At 40.1% G+C, this 19477-nt stretch overlaps 1 protein-coding gene across 7 annotated transcripts in view; it reads right to left on the bottom strand.

The window, feature by feature from the left end:
• Positions 1-19477, bottom strand: part of myo3b (myosin IIIB) — a 586128-nt gene that overhangs the window by 383158 nt on the left and 183493 nt on the right. For all 7 annotated transcript variants that reach the window (XM_072579295.1, XM_072579293.1, XM_072579296.1 and 4 more), the window contains 2 exons: positions 13541-13693; positions 11802-11901 (listed from right to left, as the gene is read on the bottom strand). In XM_072579295.1, the coding sequence (XP_072435396.1) occupies positions 11802-11901; positions 13541-13693 (253 nt within the window). The remainder of the gene's footprint in view (positions 1-11801; positions 11902-13540; positions 13694-19477) is intronic.

Here is a 19477-nt window from a genome sequence, read left to right as displayed (position 1 = left end):
CTCTAACTTCCCCTGGACCATGACCACACCATGGCACATCAGTTCATTGTATCGAAGTGAAAGAACCATTGGGAATTAGTGACCATAATACAATAACCTTCAATCTGCAATTTGAGAGGGAGAGGGTACAGTCGGAAGTGACAGTACTTCTGCTGAATAAAGGGAACAATGGAGCTATGAGGGAGGAGCTGGCCAAAGTTCAATGGTGCAATACCTTAGCAGGGATGACAGTGGAGGAACAATGCTGGATATTTCTGTGTATAATGCAGAAGTTGCAGGATCAGTTCATTCCAAAAAGGAAGAAAGATCCTAGGAGGAGGCATGGGTGGCCGTGGCTGACGAGAGAAGTTAAGAAACATATAAAGTTAAAGGAGAAAAAGTATAACATAGCAAAGATAAGTGGGAAAACGGAGGACTGGGAAGCTTTTAAAGAACAACAGGGGATTACCAAGAAGGAAATACACAGAGAAAAAATGAGGTACAAAGGTAAACTGGCCAAAAATATAAAGGAGGATAGTAAATGTTTTTTTAGGTATGTGAAAGGCAAAAAAATAGTTAAGACTAAAATTGGGCCCTTGAAGACAGAAACAGGGGAATATATTATGGGGAACAAAGAAATGGTAGAAGAATTGAATTGGGACTTCAGATCTGTGTTCACTGAGGAAGACACAAGCAATCTCCCTGAGGTAACAGTGGCTGAAGGACCTGAACCGAAGGGAATTTATATTTGCCAGGAATTGGTGTTGGACAGACTGTTAGGTCTGAAGGCTGATAAGTCCCCGGGGCCTGATGGTCTACATCCCAGGGTACTGAAGGAGGTGGCTCGAGAAATCATGGATGCGTTGGTGATTATTTTCCAGAGTTCGATAGATTCGGGATAAGTTCCTGTGGATTAGAGGGTGGCTAATGTTATACCACTTTTTAAGAAAGGTGGGAGAGAGAAAGCAGGAAATTGTAGACCAGTTAGTCTGACCTCAGTGGTGGGAAAGATGCTGGAGTCTATTATAAAGGATGAAATTACGACACATCTGGATAGTAGTAACAGAATAGGTCAGAGTCAGCATGAATTTATGAAGGGGAAATCATGCTTGACTAATCCCTGGAATTTTTTGAGGATGTAACGCTGAAGATGGATGAGGGAGATCCAGTAGATGTAGTGTACCTGGACTTTCAGAAAGCTTTTGATAAAGTCCCACACAGGAGGTTAGTGAGCAAAAATAGGGCGCATGGTATTGGGGGCAAAGTATTAACTTGGATTGAAAGTTGGTTGGCTGATAGGAAACAAAGAGTAGTGATAAACAGCTCCATTTCGGAATGGCAGGCAGTGACCAGTGGGGTACTGCAGGGATCAGTACTGGGACCGCAGCTTTTTACAATATATGTTAATGATATAGAAGATGGTATTAGTAATAACATTAGCAAATTTGCTGAGAATACTAAGCTGGATGGCAGGGTGAAATATGATGAGGATGTTAGGAGATTACAGGGTGACCTGGACAAGTTAGGTGAGTGGTCAGACGCATGGCAGATGCAGTTTAATGTGGATAAATGTATGGTTATCCACTTTGGTGGCAAGAACAGGAAGACAGATTACTACCTAAATGGAATCAATTTATGTAAAGGGGCAGTACAGAGAGATCTGGGTGTTTTTGTACACCAGTCAATGAAGGTAAGCATGCAGGTACAGCAGGTAGTGAAGAAGGCTAATAGCATACTGGTCATTCATAACAAGAGGGATTGAGTATAGAAGCAAAGAGGTTCTTCTGCAGCTTTACAGGGCCCTGGTGAGACCACACCTGGAGTACTGTGTGCAGTTCTGGTCTCCAAATTTGAGGAAAGACATTCTGGCTATTGAGGGAGTGCAGCGGAGGTTCACAAGGTCAATTCCTGGAATGGCAGGATTACCTTACACTGAAAGACTGGAGCGACTGGGCTTGTATACCCTTGAGTTTAGAAGACTGAGAGGGGATATGATTGAGACATATAAGATTATTAAAGGATTGGACACTCTGGAGGCAGGAAACATGTTTCTGCTGATGGGTGAGTGCCGAACCAGAGGATACAGCTTAAAAATACGGGATAGACCATTTAGGACAGAGATGAGGAGAAACTTCTTCTCCCAGAGAGTGGTGGCTGTGTGGAATGCTCTGCCTCAGAAGGCAGTGGAGGCCCAGTCTCTGGATTCATTTAAGAAAGAATTGGATAGAGCTCTCAAGGATTGTGGAATCAAGGGTTATGGAGATAAGGCAGGAACAGGATACTGATTAAGGATGATCAGCCATGATCATATTGAATGGTGGTGCAGGCTTGAAGGGCAGAATGGTCTACTCCTGCACCTATTGTCTATTGTCTAATTACATTCACTGACCTAATTTCAACCAGCAATCTCCCGCCCACAGCCTCCAAGCTGATAGCACCTCAACCCCATGCAGCTCACTTCTACCTCCTTCCGAAAATCCACGCACAGGCCTGCCCGGGCAGACCCATTTTTCAGCATGTTCCTGCCCCACAGAACTCATCTCTTCCTCCCGCAACCATGATAGAGTTCCCTTTGTCCTTACCTACCATCCCACTAGCATCTACATCCAGAAGATCATTATCCACCATTTACACCACCTCCAGTGAGATGCCACCACCAGACATATAGTCCCCTTCCCTCCCCATTCCCTCGATGACACCTTGGTCCACTCTTCTTTCACTCCCAACACCATCCCACAGCCCCACAGCACCTTCCCCTGCAACCACCAAAGGTGTAATACTGACCCATTTACCTCTTCTCTCCTGAGTACCCAAGGGCCCAAATATACCCTCAGGGTGCAGCAGCCTTTACCTGCACTTCCCATAATCCAGTCTACTGCATTCGCTGCTCAGAATGTGGCCTCCATTGTGTTGGGGAAATGAAGCATAAATTGGGTGACAGCTTCGCAAAACATTTATGTTCTGCCCCCAAAAAAGGCCCTGAGTTTCCAGCTGCCTGTCACTTTAATACATCACCCTATTCTCTGTCTCCGGCTTGCTGCAGCTCTCCAGCAAAGCTCAGCGCAAGCTGGAAGAACAACACCTCATTTTCCATTTGGGGACCCTGTAGCCCTCTTGACTCAATATCGAGTTCAACAATTTAGGGGCAGAACTGCCCCATGTCCTAGCCCTCTACCACACACACCAAGCTTTGGTATTATATAGTCTATCATTATACACTACCTGTTGTTAGCCACTAACAGTCTCTATTAACAGTTATTCACCCTCCCAGCCAGAGCAGTAGTCACTACTTTGTCTGTCCAACTGTTCTTCTCTCACTTTGGGTTCTATCGCCACCAATCAATTACTCCTTACCCCCAGTCCCACCCTATCTTCTGCATATAAACCGACATTTTCCTCGCTACCATCAGTTCTCAGAAAGGGTCACCAGACCTGAAATGTTAACTTTGATTTCTCTTCATAGATGCTGCCAGACCTGCTGAGCTTTACCAGCAACTTCTGTTTTTGTACCTCAGTTTAGGAGGTGTTTATTAAGTTAAATCAAATTGCAGCACCAAGGAACTTTCTTTATACTTGGCTATTAAAATCAACTATGTAGTCCAGCTCCTGGGCAGACAAACCTTCAACCTCAAGGATGGCATTAATGCAATAACATGTTGAAATGCCAAAATTCATGCACATTATTAAATCTGTATAATTCAGGTTGTCAATTTGTCAACAAAAAAGAAAACCTTTCAATTGAATAGCTTAGAAAACATTTAAAAATATTACATGATTCGAACAAATATTAGGCATGTCAGTCCAAGAGTCTTTCAATTCACTCAGTATTCACGTTTCTTTCCACCTCTGCAAAAGATACCACTAATTCTAAAAACACTGCATTTCTTTTCATTTTTGGAACTAAATGCTCATTTCTTCCCTTGCTAATTTTCCTCATCTCCTCGTGTGCCATTGATTCCTTGCTGTATATAGCTGCAGTGATATGGCTCATCAATTTGCCCATTATTCATGTGAGCTTTCACACAGTATCAGCAGGATATTCAATTGAAGGTAGCATAACAGCCAAAACACACCTGGTATCCATACGTAAAAATTCAGCAGATGTTGCTGGACAGTGATAAAGAATGAATGAGAACTCAGCATTATTTTTCTTTCTCTAACTGAAGGCTGCTAGGCTAATTTTAATACCCTTATTACTGTCCCTGCTGTGCTCAGCTAACTTTAACAGCATGCTATAATCAGAACAAAGCGATCCTACAACTAACACATCAGATCAAAGCTCTGCAGTTCTACCACATCCAAGGCTGATGGACAATTAAACAACCAGCTGGAGAAGGCTCCACAAATATCCATGTCCTTAATGATAGCGAAGCCCAAGAAGTTGGTGCAAAAGATAAGATAAAATTAGATTAGATTACTTACAGTGTGGAAACAGGCCTTTCGGCCCAACAAGTCCACACCGACCCACCGAAGCGCAACCCACCCAGACCCATTCCCCTACATTTACCCCTTCACCTAACACTATGGGCAATTTAGCATAGCCAATTCACCTAACCTGCACATTTTTGGACTGTGGGAGGAAACCGGGGTTGAAGCATTTGAAGCCATCTTCTGCCAGTTGTGCCAAGTCAAACTTGGTTCCTCTAGACTTGCCAATCCTCAGCCAGTTTGATATGATTCAATATCAAGAAATGAATAAATACACTGGATACAGAAAAGGCTTTGGAATCTGTCAACATTCTGGATGTGCTCCAGAGCTAGCCAACCACTAACCAAACTACAGCACTGGCACCTAACCAGCAACAAGAAAAAGTACTCAGATATGTCCTGTCCACAGAAAGCAGGAAAAATCCAATCCACCCAATTACCATTCCATCAGTCTTATTTCGATCATTCGCGAAGTGATGCAAAGTGTCGTCACAGCATATTCAAGTAGGACTTACACTGCAATCTATTGATCAATGCACAGTTTGGGAGCTGCCAGGCTCACACAACTCCAAAACATGTTAAACCTTGAACGAAACATAGACAAGACAGGAGAATTCCAAATTTGAGGTGAGATCAAGTTAGTATTTGATTAGCGTCAAGTAGTTGTAGCAACATTGACACCAATGGGAATGTAAAAAGAAAATTCTTTACTGGTTGGAGTCAAATGTAGCATGTGGGAAGATAGATTTAGTTATTGGTTCAAATCATCTCAACCCCAGGACATCAATACAATGGTTTCTCAGGATGTTGTCCTAGACTCAACCATCTTCACTGATGATGTTCTTTCCATCACAAGGGCAGAAATATATGATTGGGCTGATATTGGAAAGATTTACATTCAGAATTCATGAGATGCTGAAGCAGCCCATGGCTGCATCAGTGAGACTGGGGCAATATTCAAACTTCGGCTGAAAAGAGACAAGTAAAATTCAGGCTACACAAGTGCCAGGTAATAGCCAGCCCCAACAAGAGAATCTAATATTCCACAGCATTATTAACACCAATTCCAGCAACATCAACATTCTAGAAATTATAATTGAGGCCATAATAGCAGGTCCAGAGGCTGCGAATTGTGCAGGGAGCAATTCATCTCTCGACTTCCCAAATTCCACCCGCCAGAAGCAATGCACATGTCATCAGTGTGATGGAATGCTCACTATCTGCTTGAATGAGTACAGATCGAACACAAAAGTCAAGAACACAACATCTCATTTGATCAGTATCCAAGATATCAGCTTAAACATTCACCCCCTCCACTACCAATGCACAGAGGCGGCAGTATGTAGAATCTACAGGACACAATCTATAACTTGCCAAGACTACTTCAACAGCACCCATGATCACTATCATCTAGAATGACAATGTTGGCAGATGCATGGGCTCATCATCAACAAGTTCCCTCCTGAGTCACACACAAACCTGATTTGGAACTATATTTATTGTGCTTTCACTGTTTTTAGGTCAAAATGCTGCAGTTCCATCTCTAACAGACTGTGGGTGTTTCTACACCACATGCACAGAAAAGTTCAAGGAGGTGGTTCACCACCACCTTCTCAAAGCCAATTAGGGATTGGTATTAATTGCTGGCCTTGCCAACAATGTTCACCTCCTATAAAAGAACATACAGAACACTTCGCACAAGCTGATAATCAAACCTCGCCAACATGATTGTTGCTCATTTGGAGACATCTCAGTTCAGTTTCGCCCAAAGGTGTGACTGAAGAAAAATGTGATATTGGATCTCTGTATTCGCTGTACAGCAGTAGAGCTGCCAAGTTTCCATCAAATAATTGGAGCTGCAGTCCAATAATCAAGAACAAAATGATGGGTAATTTTACTTTTTCAAAATAAAAATCACTGTTTCCTAGTGCAATCTGCAACAGCTGTCCAACTTGGGAAGTTAAATCACTGAATCAAACAAAACATGACTGGTGGGAATAAACAACTCAGTTGTCATCAGCTTCAAGGTTAATATTGCTTCTGAAATTTGCATACAGCTGGACTTTAAGATCTGATAACCCCTGTTGAATTCTCTCCACATGTCTACATTAAGGGATCATCAGAGGTTGCTCCACAGCCTCTCAAAAGAAAGGATTACCTCCTTCAAGAAATCCAGTTATGCTAACAAAATTTCAGTTTACCCAGTATGATCAATATCCTTATCAAGGACTACCTTCAGAACACTTTAAATAGTTCAATACTTTAGCACATGTTAGCCCCTTGTAACTCTCCCTTCACCTCCAATAGCTTCTTCAGTGTGCAACTTCAACCTGTGTGCCATTTTTTCCAGCACCACTAAGAATTGAACAGAAAGCATGGAAAAAGTGGCATCTCATCAACACAGACAATTCAGTAGCAAGAGCAGGAACAACCAAATATATGAAGCCAGGCATTTAACATTACCAGTTATAACAAAGGCATGAAGGCCAATTCAAAATTATATCTGGCACATTCCACATTCTGCACATGGTCTATATATTCTATTCCTCCATGACCAGTTGGCTGCTGCAAGATTGCTTCACAAACTCTGGTCATCCACATGTCTAGACAATAGCACAGGAATTCATCATTATCATAATCAATTTCACAATCAAAGAGAATACAACACAAGGCAGCTGCTGTTACAAACAGCCCTGAAGTGTAAAGTGACACACTTTACCAGCTGAAAGATTTATGGGGAAGTGGTGCATGATGGTAATGTCGCTGGTCTTGTTATCCAGAGACCCAGGCTAATGTTATGGGGACTTGGGTTTAAGTCATACTCGAGCAGAAAATTGAGTTCTGTAAAAATTGGGAATAAAAGGCTGATCTAAAGGTGACTGCTGTCCATTGTTGTAAAAGCCCATCTGGTTCAGTAATGTCCTTTAGGGAAGGAAGTCTGCCATTCATACCTGGTCTGGTGTACAGGAGACTCCAGACCGACAACAATGTGGTTACTTCTTAACTGCTTTTTGAAATGTCCTGGCAAGTCACACAGTTCAAGGACAATTAGAGATGGGAAATAAATGCCAACCTTACAAGTGCATCCATACAATACTAATTTAAAAAATAAATACATTTCAAATAGATCAGAATGCAACTACTCTTAACAACTATTCAGTGTTTGACATAATTGCCAAACGGAATGATGACCATTCTACCTCTGCATGAAAGTGAAAACAATCAGGGTAGTCTTAAAGACCTGCTCTGCATAACCTAGCCCCTCCTACTGCATATAATGATCCTAATAACTTGATCAATAGCATCACAGATATTTCCACATTATTGACAAAACAAATTAAGAAATAAGCCTGCTGTGGAAATATGAGCAAAATCAGTAGTTAAGACCTATAATGAACTGTTATGGCCAGGTAGCAAGGGATGAATTGCTACACTCTTTGTAATCTTCCATTCAGCCACAAAGATATGTGTTCTTTTTGGACTACAGTTACACCTTTCTCCAATTAAAATGTCATGAACTAACTCCCATTATCGAAGTAAGAGGCTAATTACAGGGTTTTCTTGAATGAAGAAAATAATAAGTTTTTTATCTGCTAACCCCGATCAAAATAATAAAGATGAGACATCAAGCATACACACAAAATTACAAAGTTAAAAAGGCATTGGGTCCAGTACAAAATTAAGATAAAAGGAATATACTGATCAAAATCCACAGGTTGTGCTTGAGGTGCAAGGTTTAACCCCAAACCACACTTGTTTCGTTGAATCCTTAGAGAAAATTTCAGTTGTACTTAGGCTTCAGTGTCCTGTTGTTTCTTTTTCATTCATCTTATCACCAAATGTTTTTCATTCTTGAGACAGAGTGAACATTTTACAGCTGGTTTTAGTTCCAAAATCAAAAATTCATCTCTTCTACTCTGTCATTTAAGAAAGAGTTGGATAGAGCTCTCAAGGATAGTGGAATCAAGGGTTATGGAGATAAGGCAGGAATAGGATACTGATTAAGGATGATCAGCCATGATCATATTGAATGGTGGTGCAGGCTCAAAGGGCAGAATGGCCTACTCCTGCACCTATTGTCTATTGTCAGTTTGTTGAATTGCAAGTTTGTTTTATGTATTCCAACTGTGGAGATTATGCTTTCTATGATTGCTAATTGTTGGCAAGGTTTCATTTCCAACATGTGAAAATTCACTTAAAGGTGTAAATCAAAACACTTATCTCCTACCACTGTACTAGAACATGACATTTGTTATTGCTGACATCATTGTTACACACCTACTCCTCAATGATCCATTCTCTGTTCCCCTTCCTTCACCACCACCCCATTTTGACGTTCCTCTCAACCCCACCTTGGACTTCCCATTCCCCCAGCAACTCCAGCTTGCCACTGCCTGGCCATCTCATCTCATCACCTTGCTCAAGGAATGGTTGTGAAGCAACAAAGGAGTTTGATCAAGGCAGACCTTGATGTTGTCTATGTGGACATAGCAACACGTTTGATCAGTTTCCACATAGTTAGTAAGGTTAGATCATATAGAATACAGGGAGAGCTAGCCATTTGGATATAAAAGTGGCTCGAAGGTAGGAGACAGGGGGTGATGGTGGAGGCTTTTTCGGACTGGAGGGCTGCAATCAGGGGTGTGTCGCAAGGATCAGTGCTGGGTCCACTGTTCTTTTTGTCATTTATTTAAATGATTTAGATGTGAATACAGAAGGTATGGTTAGTAAGTTTGCAGATGACATCAAAATTGGTGGTATAGTGGACAACAAAGAAGGTTACTTCAGAGTACAAAGGGATCTTAATCATATGGGCAAATGGGCCAAGGCATGGCAGATAGAGTTTAATTTAGATAAATGTTAGATGCTGCATTTTGGAAAGGCAAGCCAGAGCAGGATTTATACACTTAATGGTAAGGTCCTGGGGAGTGTTCCTGAACAAAGAGACCTTGCAGTGCAGGTTCATAGTTCCTTAAAAGTGGAATCCCAAGTAGATAGGATAGTGAAGCTAGCATTTGGTACACTTGCGTTTATTGGTCAGCACATTGAGTGTAGAAGTTGGGAGGTCATGTTGTTACTGCACAGGACACTGGTTAGGCCACTACTGGAATACTGCATTAAATTCTGGTCTCCCTGCTATAGGAATGATGTTATGAAACTTCAGAAAAGCTTTAAATGATGTTGCCATGGTTTGAAGGTTTGAGTTATATGGAGAGACTGAATAGTCTAGGGCTATTTTCCTTGGAGTGTTGGAGGCTGAGGGGTGACCATATAGAGGTTTATAAAATCATGAGGGGCACCAAAAGGGTGAATAGACAAGGTATTTTCCCCAGGGTAGGGGAGTCCAAAACTAGTGGGCATAGGTTTAAGGAGAGAAGGAAAATTTAATGGAGACCTGAGGGGCAACATTTTCACGCAGAGGGTGGTGCTTGTATGGAATGAGTTGCCAGAGGAGGTAGTAAAGGTTGGTACAATTACAATAGCTAAATGGCATCTCGATGGGTACATGAATAGGAAAGGTTCAGAGGGATAGGGGCCAAAGTTTGGCAAACAGGACTAGATCAGTTTAGGATACTGGTCAGCGTGGATGCGTTGAACCGAATGTGTGTTTCTGTGCAGTACTTTGCTAAGACTATGACTCTACGAATAGGGCAGAAGGGCTCTTCATTAGAGCTCCTTTGGGTCTCTGGTTTTACAATTTGTTTCAGGGACACCAAGTTACTGCACTAAGTAAACTTATTCTGAAGTATGAAGTTATTACTCAAATGCTGCAACGATCCTGTCAGTGACTTTACAAGCATGACAACTACATGGGTTGTGAACACATCCCCTGCAGTTGCAGTGGCTGTTTGTTTTCATATCAAGGAAGAAATGGTGGGAAGTATAAGTGAACACGTGGCAAAAAATATTTCCCCCAAGATGGAATTTGATCTTATTCCATTGATTAAACAATGCATCATGTGTTTTTTTTTGGCATTTGAACTTTTTCATAGAGTCACATCTGACACATTTGCTTCCTTGTTATTGAATTTAAAAAATGAAGAAAATCATGACTTTTTCGAACTATAATTAAACATTCCAGGAAACATTAAAGAATAAGCAGTAAGGTGCAAAATCTTAACACCCGAAATGGTCTTGTGAAAAATCATTGAACACCACATTTAAAATCAACAATACTATTCAGATTTCTTTTTTGTAAGGGATTAAAGAGCCATATAGCTTACTTCTGCTCCTCAGTCCTATTTTCTTACCAAACCCAAGATGTCCATCAATATTTAAATAAAACTGAGAGGAGACAAAGTTAACACAGATTGAACTTCCCCTCATTGTTCATATCATTTCTACATAAGGGCCATTCTGCCCTTCAAGCCTATTTCATCATTCAACAGGATCATGATTCCTCTGGTCCACTTTCCTATCCTTTCCCCATAACCCCTTGATTCCCCTACTCATCAAGAATCTATCTACCTCAGCCTTAAATAAAAACAAGAGCTCTGTCCCCATAGCTGTCTATGGCAAGGAGTTCCAAAGACTCTCAACCTTCTTAAGAGAAGAAATTCCTCCTCATCTAAGACTTAAATTAGCACCCCTTAATTCTTAAACTATGCTCTCTGATTCTCAACTCTCCTCCGTGGGGGAACATCCTCTCAGCATTTACCCTGTCAAGCCCCTTAAGAACCCTATTTGTTTCAATGAGATCATCTCTCATTCTACTAAACTTCAGTGAGTCCAGTCCCAACTTCTTTTACTTTTGCTTATCAGACAATCTCTCCATACCAGGAATCATCTCAATGAACCTTCTCTGAGCTGCCTCCAATGAAATGATCTCTCTTTTGTAGATAAGGGAACCAAAACAGCTCACAATACTCTGATGTGATCTCACCAGCACCTTGGACAATTGTAGTAAGAACTTCCTACTCATAGACCAACCCCCTTGAAATAAAAAGTCAATATTCCATTAGCTTTTCTGAGTACTTGCTTACACCTGTGAGCTAGTATTTCATTTTTATCATTAATTGTTCACCTGATTCAAAACTACCACAAAGAAACTTAATGCCAGATACCTGAGAGTTGCCCAGAACTATTCTACTTCTGAAACTATAGCTCAATCCAAACTGTATTTCTTTCTAATAGTAAATAAAAACAAAATGCTGGAATATTCAGCAGGTCAGATTTATGGACAATGTGAAAGGTCAAGATAACTTTTTTGATCAATGATGCTGTCTGACTTGTTCATTTTTTCCAGTATGTGTTATTTTTAATTTCAGACTTCTAGCATCTGTAGTATATTATTCTCTGCTTTTTTTTCTGACTAAACTGTTCATGAAATTAGGACTGTACCATTAAGTTAGTGATATTCACTTGAAACCAAGAAACACTTTTGATAACCATACCTCATCTAGGAATTCAAGGGTGACCAAGTCATCAGTCATGTTTCGACTGGTACGCTTTGATGCTCTCATGCAACTTTTTCTCATATAGATGCTGTCTTGCCTGGTTAAAGCAAATATAAAAGCAATGTCCAGTGAATGGATAAAAATGATTATTCTCCATAATCAAATTTGCACACAAGTAAACTGACTACGGTTGATAAACTGCATCTTTCACACATAATTTACTTAGCCAAAGCAAACGATGCAATCTTAAATAAATAACTACAAGTAAATAAGTATATCAATTTCAACAAAGATTACACAAATTAAGCAATAAATGAAGTTCAAGATTACAGGATAATGTTAAATAATAGTTGTGTCTCAGTTCATGTACATAACTACCACACATTCATTAGAATGTTAGCATATATGTCACCAGCAGAAAAAGTATCCTTTGTTCACAGGTCAGATAAAATTTATAACTGCTGTGCAATCAGCAGCACCCCCAATGCTCCTGAAATTAGTTGAAAAACATTGGCTAAAATTGTGCTTTTATTTTTATTCATAGCGTCATTAATGAAATATGACATCCCAAAGTTCTTCACAAAAGAATAAAAAAGCAAAACCTGATAATCAAGAGTTATCTCATTGAAGCCTATTTAATAAAACAAAGAACTGTAGATGTTGGAGATCTGAAACAAACAAAACCAGAAATTGCTGGAGAAACTCAGCAGGTCTGGCAGCATCTGTGAATAGAAAACAGAGTTAATGTGTCAACTCCATTGACCTTTCTTCAGAACAGCTGGTGTGTGAAAACCACCAGCTGTTTTTCTCACATATAACAGTGATTACACTTTTAAAATTGCTGTATTTGCCGTAAAAAAGTTTGGGGTATTTGACAGTTATGAAAGGTCAAATAAATACAACTTTGTTCTTTTCCTGTTGAGGAATTCTCCATGTGCAGCCCCACTACCATTGACTTGGCCAACTTGAACAGCAGCAAAACAAACTCTCAGCACTTCCAAAAGATACAAACAAAACTGCTAAGAATCAAACAGCAATAAACCTGGAAGTTGTTAATTATTCCTTTAAATCATGCTAGCTGGGGTCCCTCCTGCTGCGGAACTTGGGTCCAGTGGTGCAAGATTTAGAGAGGGCATTATTTAGAGCAGCAAATTTGAAAATAGCAATGCTACAGTTACATCAGCATTACATGCTGACTGATGTCATGATCTGCTTGTTTGACATAAATCGGGCACCACTCCTTAACCATCGTGCTCATGGCCCCAACAAAATAGTGTCCAGTTACAAGGGGAGTACTCATGCAGCATGAATGTCACTTTGGTATCAAAACGGCACCAGCAGCATTAAAACTATGGATACTACTGAGCTATATTTTGCGGTCACTGTGTTTTGAAAATATTCCACATGATATCCTTTTGTCAACAGCAGTTGCATCCTGCCACTCACTGGTCATAAATAAGCACTGCAAGACAACTGTAAACAAAAACTTTCTGCACCAGCAAATATACAACGGTGACGCAAACAATGTATAGAATTGCACATTTAATCATTTTGAAAGTAATTTTTATATGATTGGCCTGAACTATGTTCCCTTTGCAAATCAAAACCTTATGAACATCGTAACAATGCATTTGTATTACCTGGTTGTGAAATGCAATTTATATATATGTTATTACTACTAGTTTTAGATTAGAAAATATCTCAATTAAAATTACATTTATATCATTGTATCATACCTTCTATTTGCTGAGGATTCCTGTTGTTGTACTTTGACTAGATTGGCCAACTGCAATTGTAGGCTTATATCTTTCCCATTAGATTGTTTAATAAATGGGTGTTGCAACAAGTATGCAACTGATGGACGCTTTTCAAAGTCCTTAATCAGACATCTAAAGAAAAACAGAAAATGACAAATAGAGATATTGAACAAACATGTCATTTAAATACTGTGCAAGAACAAACATCCTATTCAAATATCTTACACAAAATAAGAATGTACAATACAAAGCTTGAAGCTATCTAATCACATTATTGGATTTTAGTAGTGAAAATATTTGTGCTTTTAAATTATCCAATAAACCCAAATAAAATAATTTTAAAATCCTACAAGAATCTTGGAATATTATGTCAATATCAGTTTTGCATCATTTTACTAGAGTCATTAACAAAATCAGAAAGTTGAAGAGCCAAAATTTATGATAATTAAAAGATGGTAAAATATCAATCATAGAATAATTTTAGGCAGCTTAGACATTACAACTTGAATCAATAATTTAGGACACTAGTATTGCTGAACTTGATATTATATTGCTTTCTCATAAATGCAGATAAATTCAAAGTTGCATGGTTGATTTGCCAGTGATATTTTGGCTTCAATCGGCTGTTGTTTAAGATGGGAAAATAACAACGTTCACAAACATTTCAAATCTTTTACAAGATAGAATGTACATTTAAAATAGTTTTGTAGACTGCAAGCTTTTCTGCTAATGTAATTATTATATCATGCTTCTAGCTTTCTATTTCAGAACATGGTTAAAAGTTGAACAAGCACAGTTTATACTGTACATAGAAACAGATCTGATTTATATCATTACCGAAGCTTCACCTACCATTAAAGGAGAGTTAAGATCTAGTTTCTTGAACTACGAGTGTACCAGCAAGTGATAAGTAGCAAGATTCATTAGTTGCTCCTTTAGCCCAATTTCACAATCACCCTAATGCCCTATCCTATACAGATATTCCACATCATCCTTTGTGTGCTTTAAAGCTACAGTTTATGAGTTAGCTATCACTCTCACACATTGATTTCAGCATTTTCCTGGCAGTGATGTAAGCAGGACTTGATGGGTGTGTTTGTGCTCATTACTGTACACTGCAATTTGCCACAGTAAAAGTGAAAAAGTGACTTATCCCATCCACTTTTTCCAATACATTTGATAACATATATCAATAAGGCACAGAAATTAATTATTTTGTTTATTCTTCCCACCAATGTATATTACAGCTTCCAACTACTACATGCCAGGACCAATGTTTAAAGGATATATAAACATTTGAAAAATAATTACATTTAATAAAAAGAGACCTGATCAGCAGCAACTTGCATACAATGGGCAGTATATAGAGAGTCAGCTATATTCATTTTCTATCCAACCACAAAATTAGAAGTTACGTTTTGGATTCTGTGAGTCTTATAGAATTGTTTTTTATTATTTAATTGTCATACAATTTATTGAAAAATATCGTTTTTCCTTATGAAAAACAAAAAAATGGGTTCTACTTTAAAAGAATGGAATTTTAGAGTTAAATTATGCAATATGCAATCATTAATTTGTTTTGTTAATATGCAACATCAGCCAGGCTGTTTATGATGTAGATCACACCACCATCTCGCAATTTGAGAGGTCAGGAACAATCACCAACCAGCAGAAAACAAATAAACTCAAACTCTAGTGACAGTCAATCTCTTATCTTGTTTGACATTCTGGCAGCCTTCATCAGGCTTTCTTAGCTGAAAATTAATTCTCAGAATTCATTAGTGTCACTACATTAACCATAGGTTGCAGCCATTTGCTGCCATCTAGCAACTAGACATCTAAACACCATTTCCATTTTGTCACACTGAGCAGCTATTTGCTGCCATAATTGGAAGCTGAGGATAAGGCATTTATTACCCATGAACAAGAGCAGACGCCCACATATGGTACTGCGGGAAGTGGCTTGAAAAATCTGCAGACAGCTTGCAGTTGCTGATAACATTGTTTGTGTTGCTATGCCTTAATGATGTAAACTGCCATTTTGTTATTAGTAGATCAGAAAACCTTTCTGTTACACTTAGAAAATAATATTCAGCTACAAATAGACAAAGGTAGCATACAGACGAGGCACGTAAAGATCCAGTAGTATTAGCAGCTCCTATGTCCTAAAAACAGACTGCACTTCAGAGTTCAGATCAGTGCAGGAAATCATCAATAAAAAGAAATACATCATTCTTAAAATTCCAAATGAAAAGCTGTCCCAGATTTGTGTCACTTGAATATTCAATGGAGGATTTCTGACACAAAATGCATCAAAATCCATATTGTATTTGACCATAAATGAACTCCCAACTATATACCTGCTTCATCATTGCAATTGCCACCTTCCACTTCTTTAAAAATGTTTGACACTACCACTGCTTCAAGCTCATCTACTGCCAAAACCCTCACACTTTGGTTAACTCTAGACTTGACAGTTATGCAATGTCCATACTTTTGCCTATAGTTGTCATTTTGATTCCAAAATGACACATACAGCATGCACACAAAATTCAGGCACTGCCCATACAGGATGTCATTTTGCTGAAAGGGTAAACATGACTGCAGGGAGGATGCACCAAATGATGCTGGTTTAATGTTAGCAATACCATTTTAACCACAAAACGTCAGCAAATGCCTCTCTTGACTGTGTATCCAGCAACAGGTAAGACCTCTCCCAACTACCAGTTAAAGGGACCATCAACTTCTCTTTGGTTAATTGTTGATTGATTTCTACTTCAAATTACAACAGGATCTGGACTAGATGGGCCAATGGACTGAGAAGTGGCAGATGGAGTTTAATTTAGATAAATGCATGGTGCTGCATTTTGGGAAAGCAAATCTTAGCAGGACTTATACACTTAATGGTAAGGTCCTAGGGAGTGTTGCTGAACAAAGAGACCTTGGAGTGCAGGTTCGTAGCTCCTTGAAAGTGGAGTCGCAGGTAGATAGGATAGTGAAGAAGGCGTTTGGTATGCTTCCTTTTATTGGTCAGAGTATTGAGTACAGGAGTTGGGAGGTCATGTTGCGGCTGTACAGGACATTGGTTAGGCCACTGTTGGAATATTGCGTGCAATTCTGGTCTCCTTCCTATTGGAAAGATATTGTGAAACTTGAAAGGGTTCAGGAAAGACTTACGGGCATGTTGCCAGAGTTGGAGGATTTGAGCTACAGGGAGAGGCTGAACAGGCTGGAGCTGTTTTCCCTGGAACGTCAGAGGCTGAGGGGAGACCTTATAAAGATTTACAAAATTATGAGGGGCATGGATAGGATAAATAGACAAAGTCTTTTCCCTGGGGTCAGTAAGTCCAGAACAAGAGGGCATAGGTTTAGGGTGAGAGGGAAACGATATAAAAGGGGCAACCTTTTCACACAGAGGGTGGTACATGTATGGAATGAACGGCCAGAGGATGTGGTGGAGGCTGGTAAAATTGCAACACTTAAGAGGCATTTGGATGGGTATATGAATAGGAAGGGTTTGGAGGGATATGGGCCGGGTGCTGGCAGGTGGGACTAGATTAGGTTGGGATATCTGGTTGGCATGGAAGGGTTGGACCGAAGGGTCTGTTTCCATGCTGTACATCAATTGTTTGGTGATTTCAAGAATAGTTTATGTTGAAGTCCAAAGCAAATCATTTGGTTCATGCAAGAATGGCCCTCATTTCAAAGATTCTGCTCAGACTATTTGCTCCTAGACACAGGTGCAATATTTATATCCACCTGGTTGTGTAGATTGAGTGAGCAGAGACAAGATAGAGAAGAATGAGCATTTGAAAGAAGGTGTTGGGGATGAAGGGGAAGGGGATGGGGGTGGGGGTGTAGGGAACCAACCGGACAGAGGGAGATCACTCGGTAAACCCCAGGTCTGAAAGGTGCAATTCTCCTGCCACAATTTCAGGGAGGAACAATATGCTCAAGGTCTCCATTTCACTAAGGAGGTGCCTATTGAAATCCATTACGTATTACAGCTGAGGGTAAGGGTGACATGACCAATGACTGTGAAAGTGACTGTGATCATAAACCTTGTGGTAACTAGTTTTTTCTAGGCAGAATATTCGGGAAAAAAAACAAAATAAAATTGTGCTGATGCCAGAAACAAAGTTTAAACAAGTAAAGAAAACCAAATGGACCACCTGGTATCAACCTAGACTCTAGAAATTACAATGACAAACATAGCCCGATTCACCCTGCAAAGTCTTCCCCACCAACATTTGGGGGTTTGTACTAAAAGTGGGAGAGGTGTACTACAGTCTACTAAAGTAACAGACTGCGATAGTCATATTCTCAGAATCATACTTTACAGACAGTGACACATATAAAACCTTTAGCATCACCTGGTGTGTCCTGTCCCAACAACAGGTCAAACCCAGAAGAGTGGAACACCCACAGTGGAACACAGTTGGGAAGGAGTTACCCTTGGAGACCTCAACATTGTCTCCAACCCCAGAAATTCTCATGGCAAACATAGATGAAGAAACCTCCTGCTGCTTATCACCTACTAACCGCAAACCTCACCCCCCAACCAGCCGTCGAATCAATACTCCTCCATATTGAAACATACTTTGAGGAAGCACTGACAGTGGCAAGAACACAGAACATATTTTGGATGGGGGACTTTAATGGTCATTGTTATGTGTGACTAAGTAGCACTACTACTGACCAAACTGGCTGAAGGGCACAGCTTGTAGACTGTGTTGGTGACGGTGGTGAGGGAACGAACACAAGAAAAAATTTGATTTGATCTTATCCTCACCAATCTACCTTTCACAGCTACATCCATACTTGACATTATTGTAGGGGTTGACTATCTCACTTTCCATGTGAAGATGAAGTCCTGTCTTCATGCTGAGGACACCCTCCATCATGCTGTGTAGTGCTATGAGTATGCAAAATTCGATGGACTTTGAACTGATCTAATTACTCAAAACTGGGCATCCATGAGAAGGGTCATCAGTGGCAAAAGAACTGTAGCAAAAGTAAGGACTGAAGATGCTGGAAATCAGAATCTAGATTAGAGTGGTGCAGGAAAAGCACAGCAGGTCAGGCAGAATCCGAGGAGCAGGAAAATCGACGTTTCGGGCAAAAGCCCTTCATCAGGAATGAAGGCAGGGAGCCTCTGGGGTGGAGAGATAAATGCCCCAGTGTTTGGTCACAGTCCGTACCCCTATAGATCCCTATATCCCATTCTCTACAATTATCTTCACAGCAGGTGATCAACCCTGATTCAATGAAGAGTGCAGGAGGGAATTCCTGCAGCAGCACTAGATGAACCTAAAAGTTAGTTTTCAACCCGGTGATGCTATAACACAGGACTACTTGCATGTGGAACAGTGAAAGCAATGTGCGCTAAATAGGACTAAGCAATTCCATACCAATGGATCAGTTCTAAACTTTGCAGTCTAGCGACATAGCAGTGAATGAAATTGGACAATTGAACATCTCATTGGAGGAGGAAGATCAACAAATATCCCCAACCTCAATAATGGGGAAGCCCAGCACATTAGTGCATAATACAAGTCTGAAGTATTTGTATCCATCTTTAGCCATTTGAGCCCGTGGATGATTCATTTTGTCCTTCTCCTGATGTCCCCAACATCACAGGTGCCAGTCTTTGAGCAGTATGATTCACTCCACATGATATCAAAACATGGCAGAAGGAACTGGATACTGCAAAGGCAACTGACAACATTCTGGCAATAGCACTGAGGACTTGTGCATCAAACTAGCCACAACATGAACCAAACTGTTTCAGTACAGCTAGAATGGTCTGTCTGACAATGTGGAAAGTTGCCCAGGTATGACCTGTTCACAAAAGGCAGATCAATTACTGCCCTGTCAGTCAAGTCTCAGTCACCAATGAAGTAATGGCTTCAAGTT

This window comes from Chiloscyllium punctatum, chromosome 10 (assembly GCF_047496795.1).
Source record: "Chiloscyllium punctatum isolate Juve2018m chromosome 10, sChiPun1.3, whole genome shotgun sequence".
Lineage (NCBI taxonomy): Eukaryota > Metazoa > Chordata > Chondrichthyes > Orectolobiformes > Hemiscylliidae > Chiloscyllium > Chiloscyllium punctatum.
Note: the sequence above shows the minus strand (reverse complement) of the source record. Positions and strands in the feature narration are given on the sequence as shown.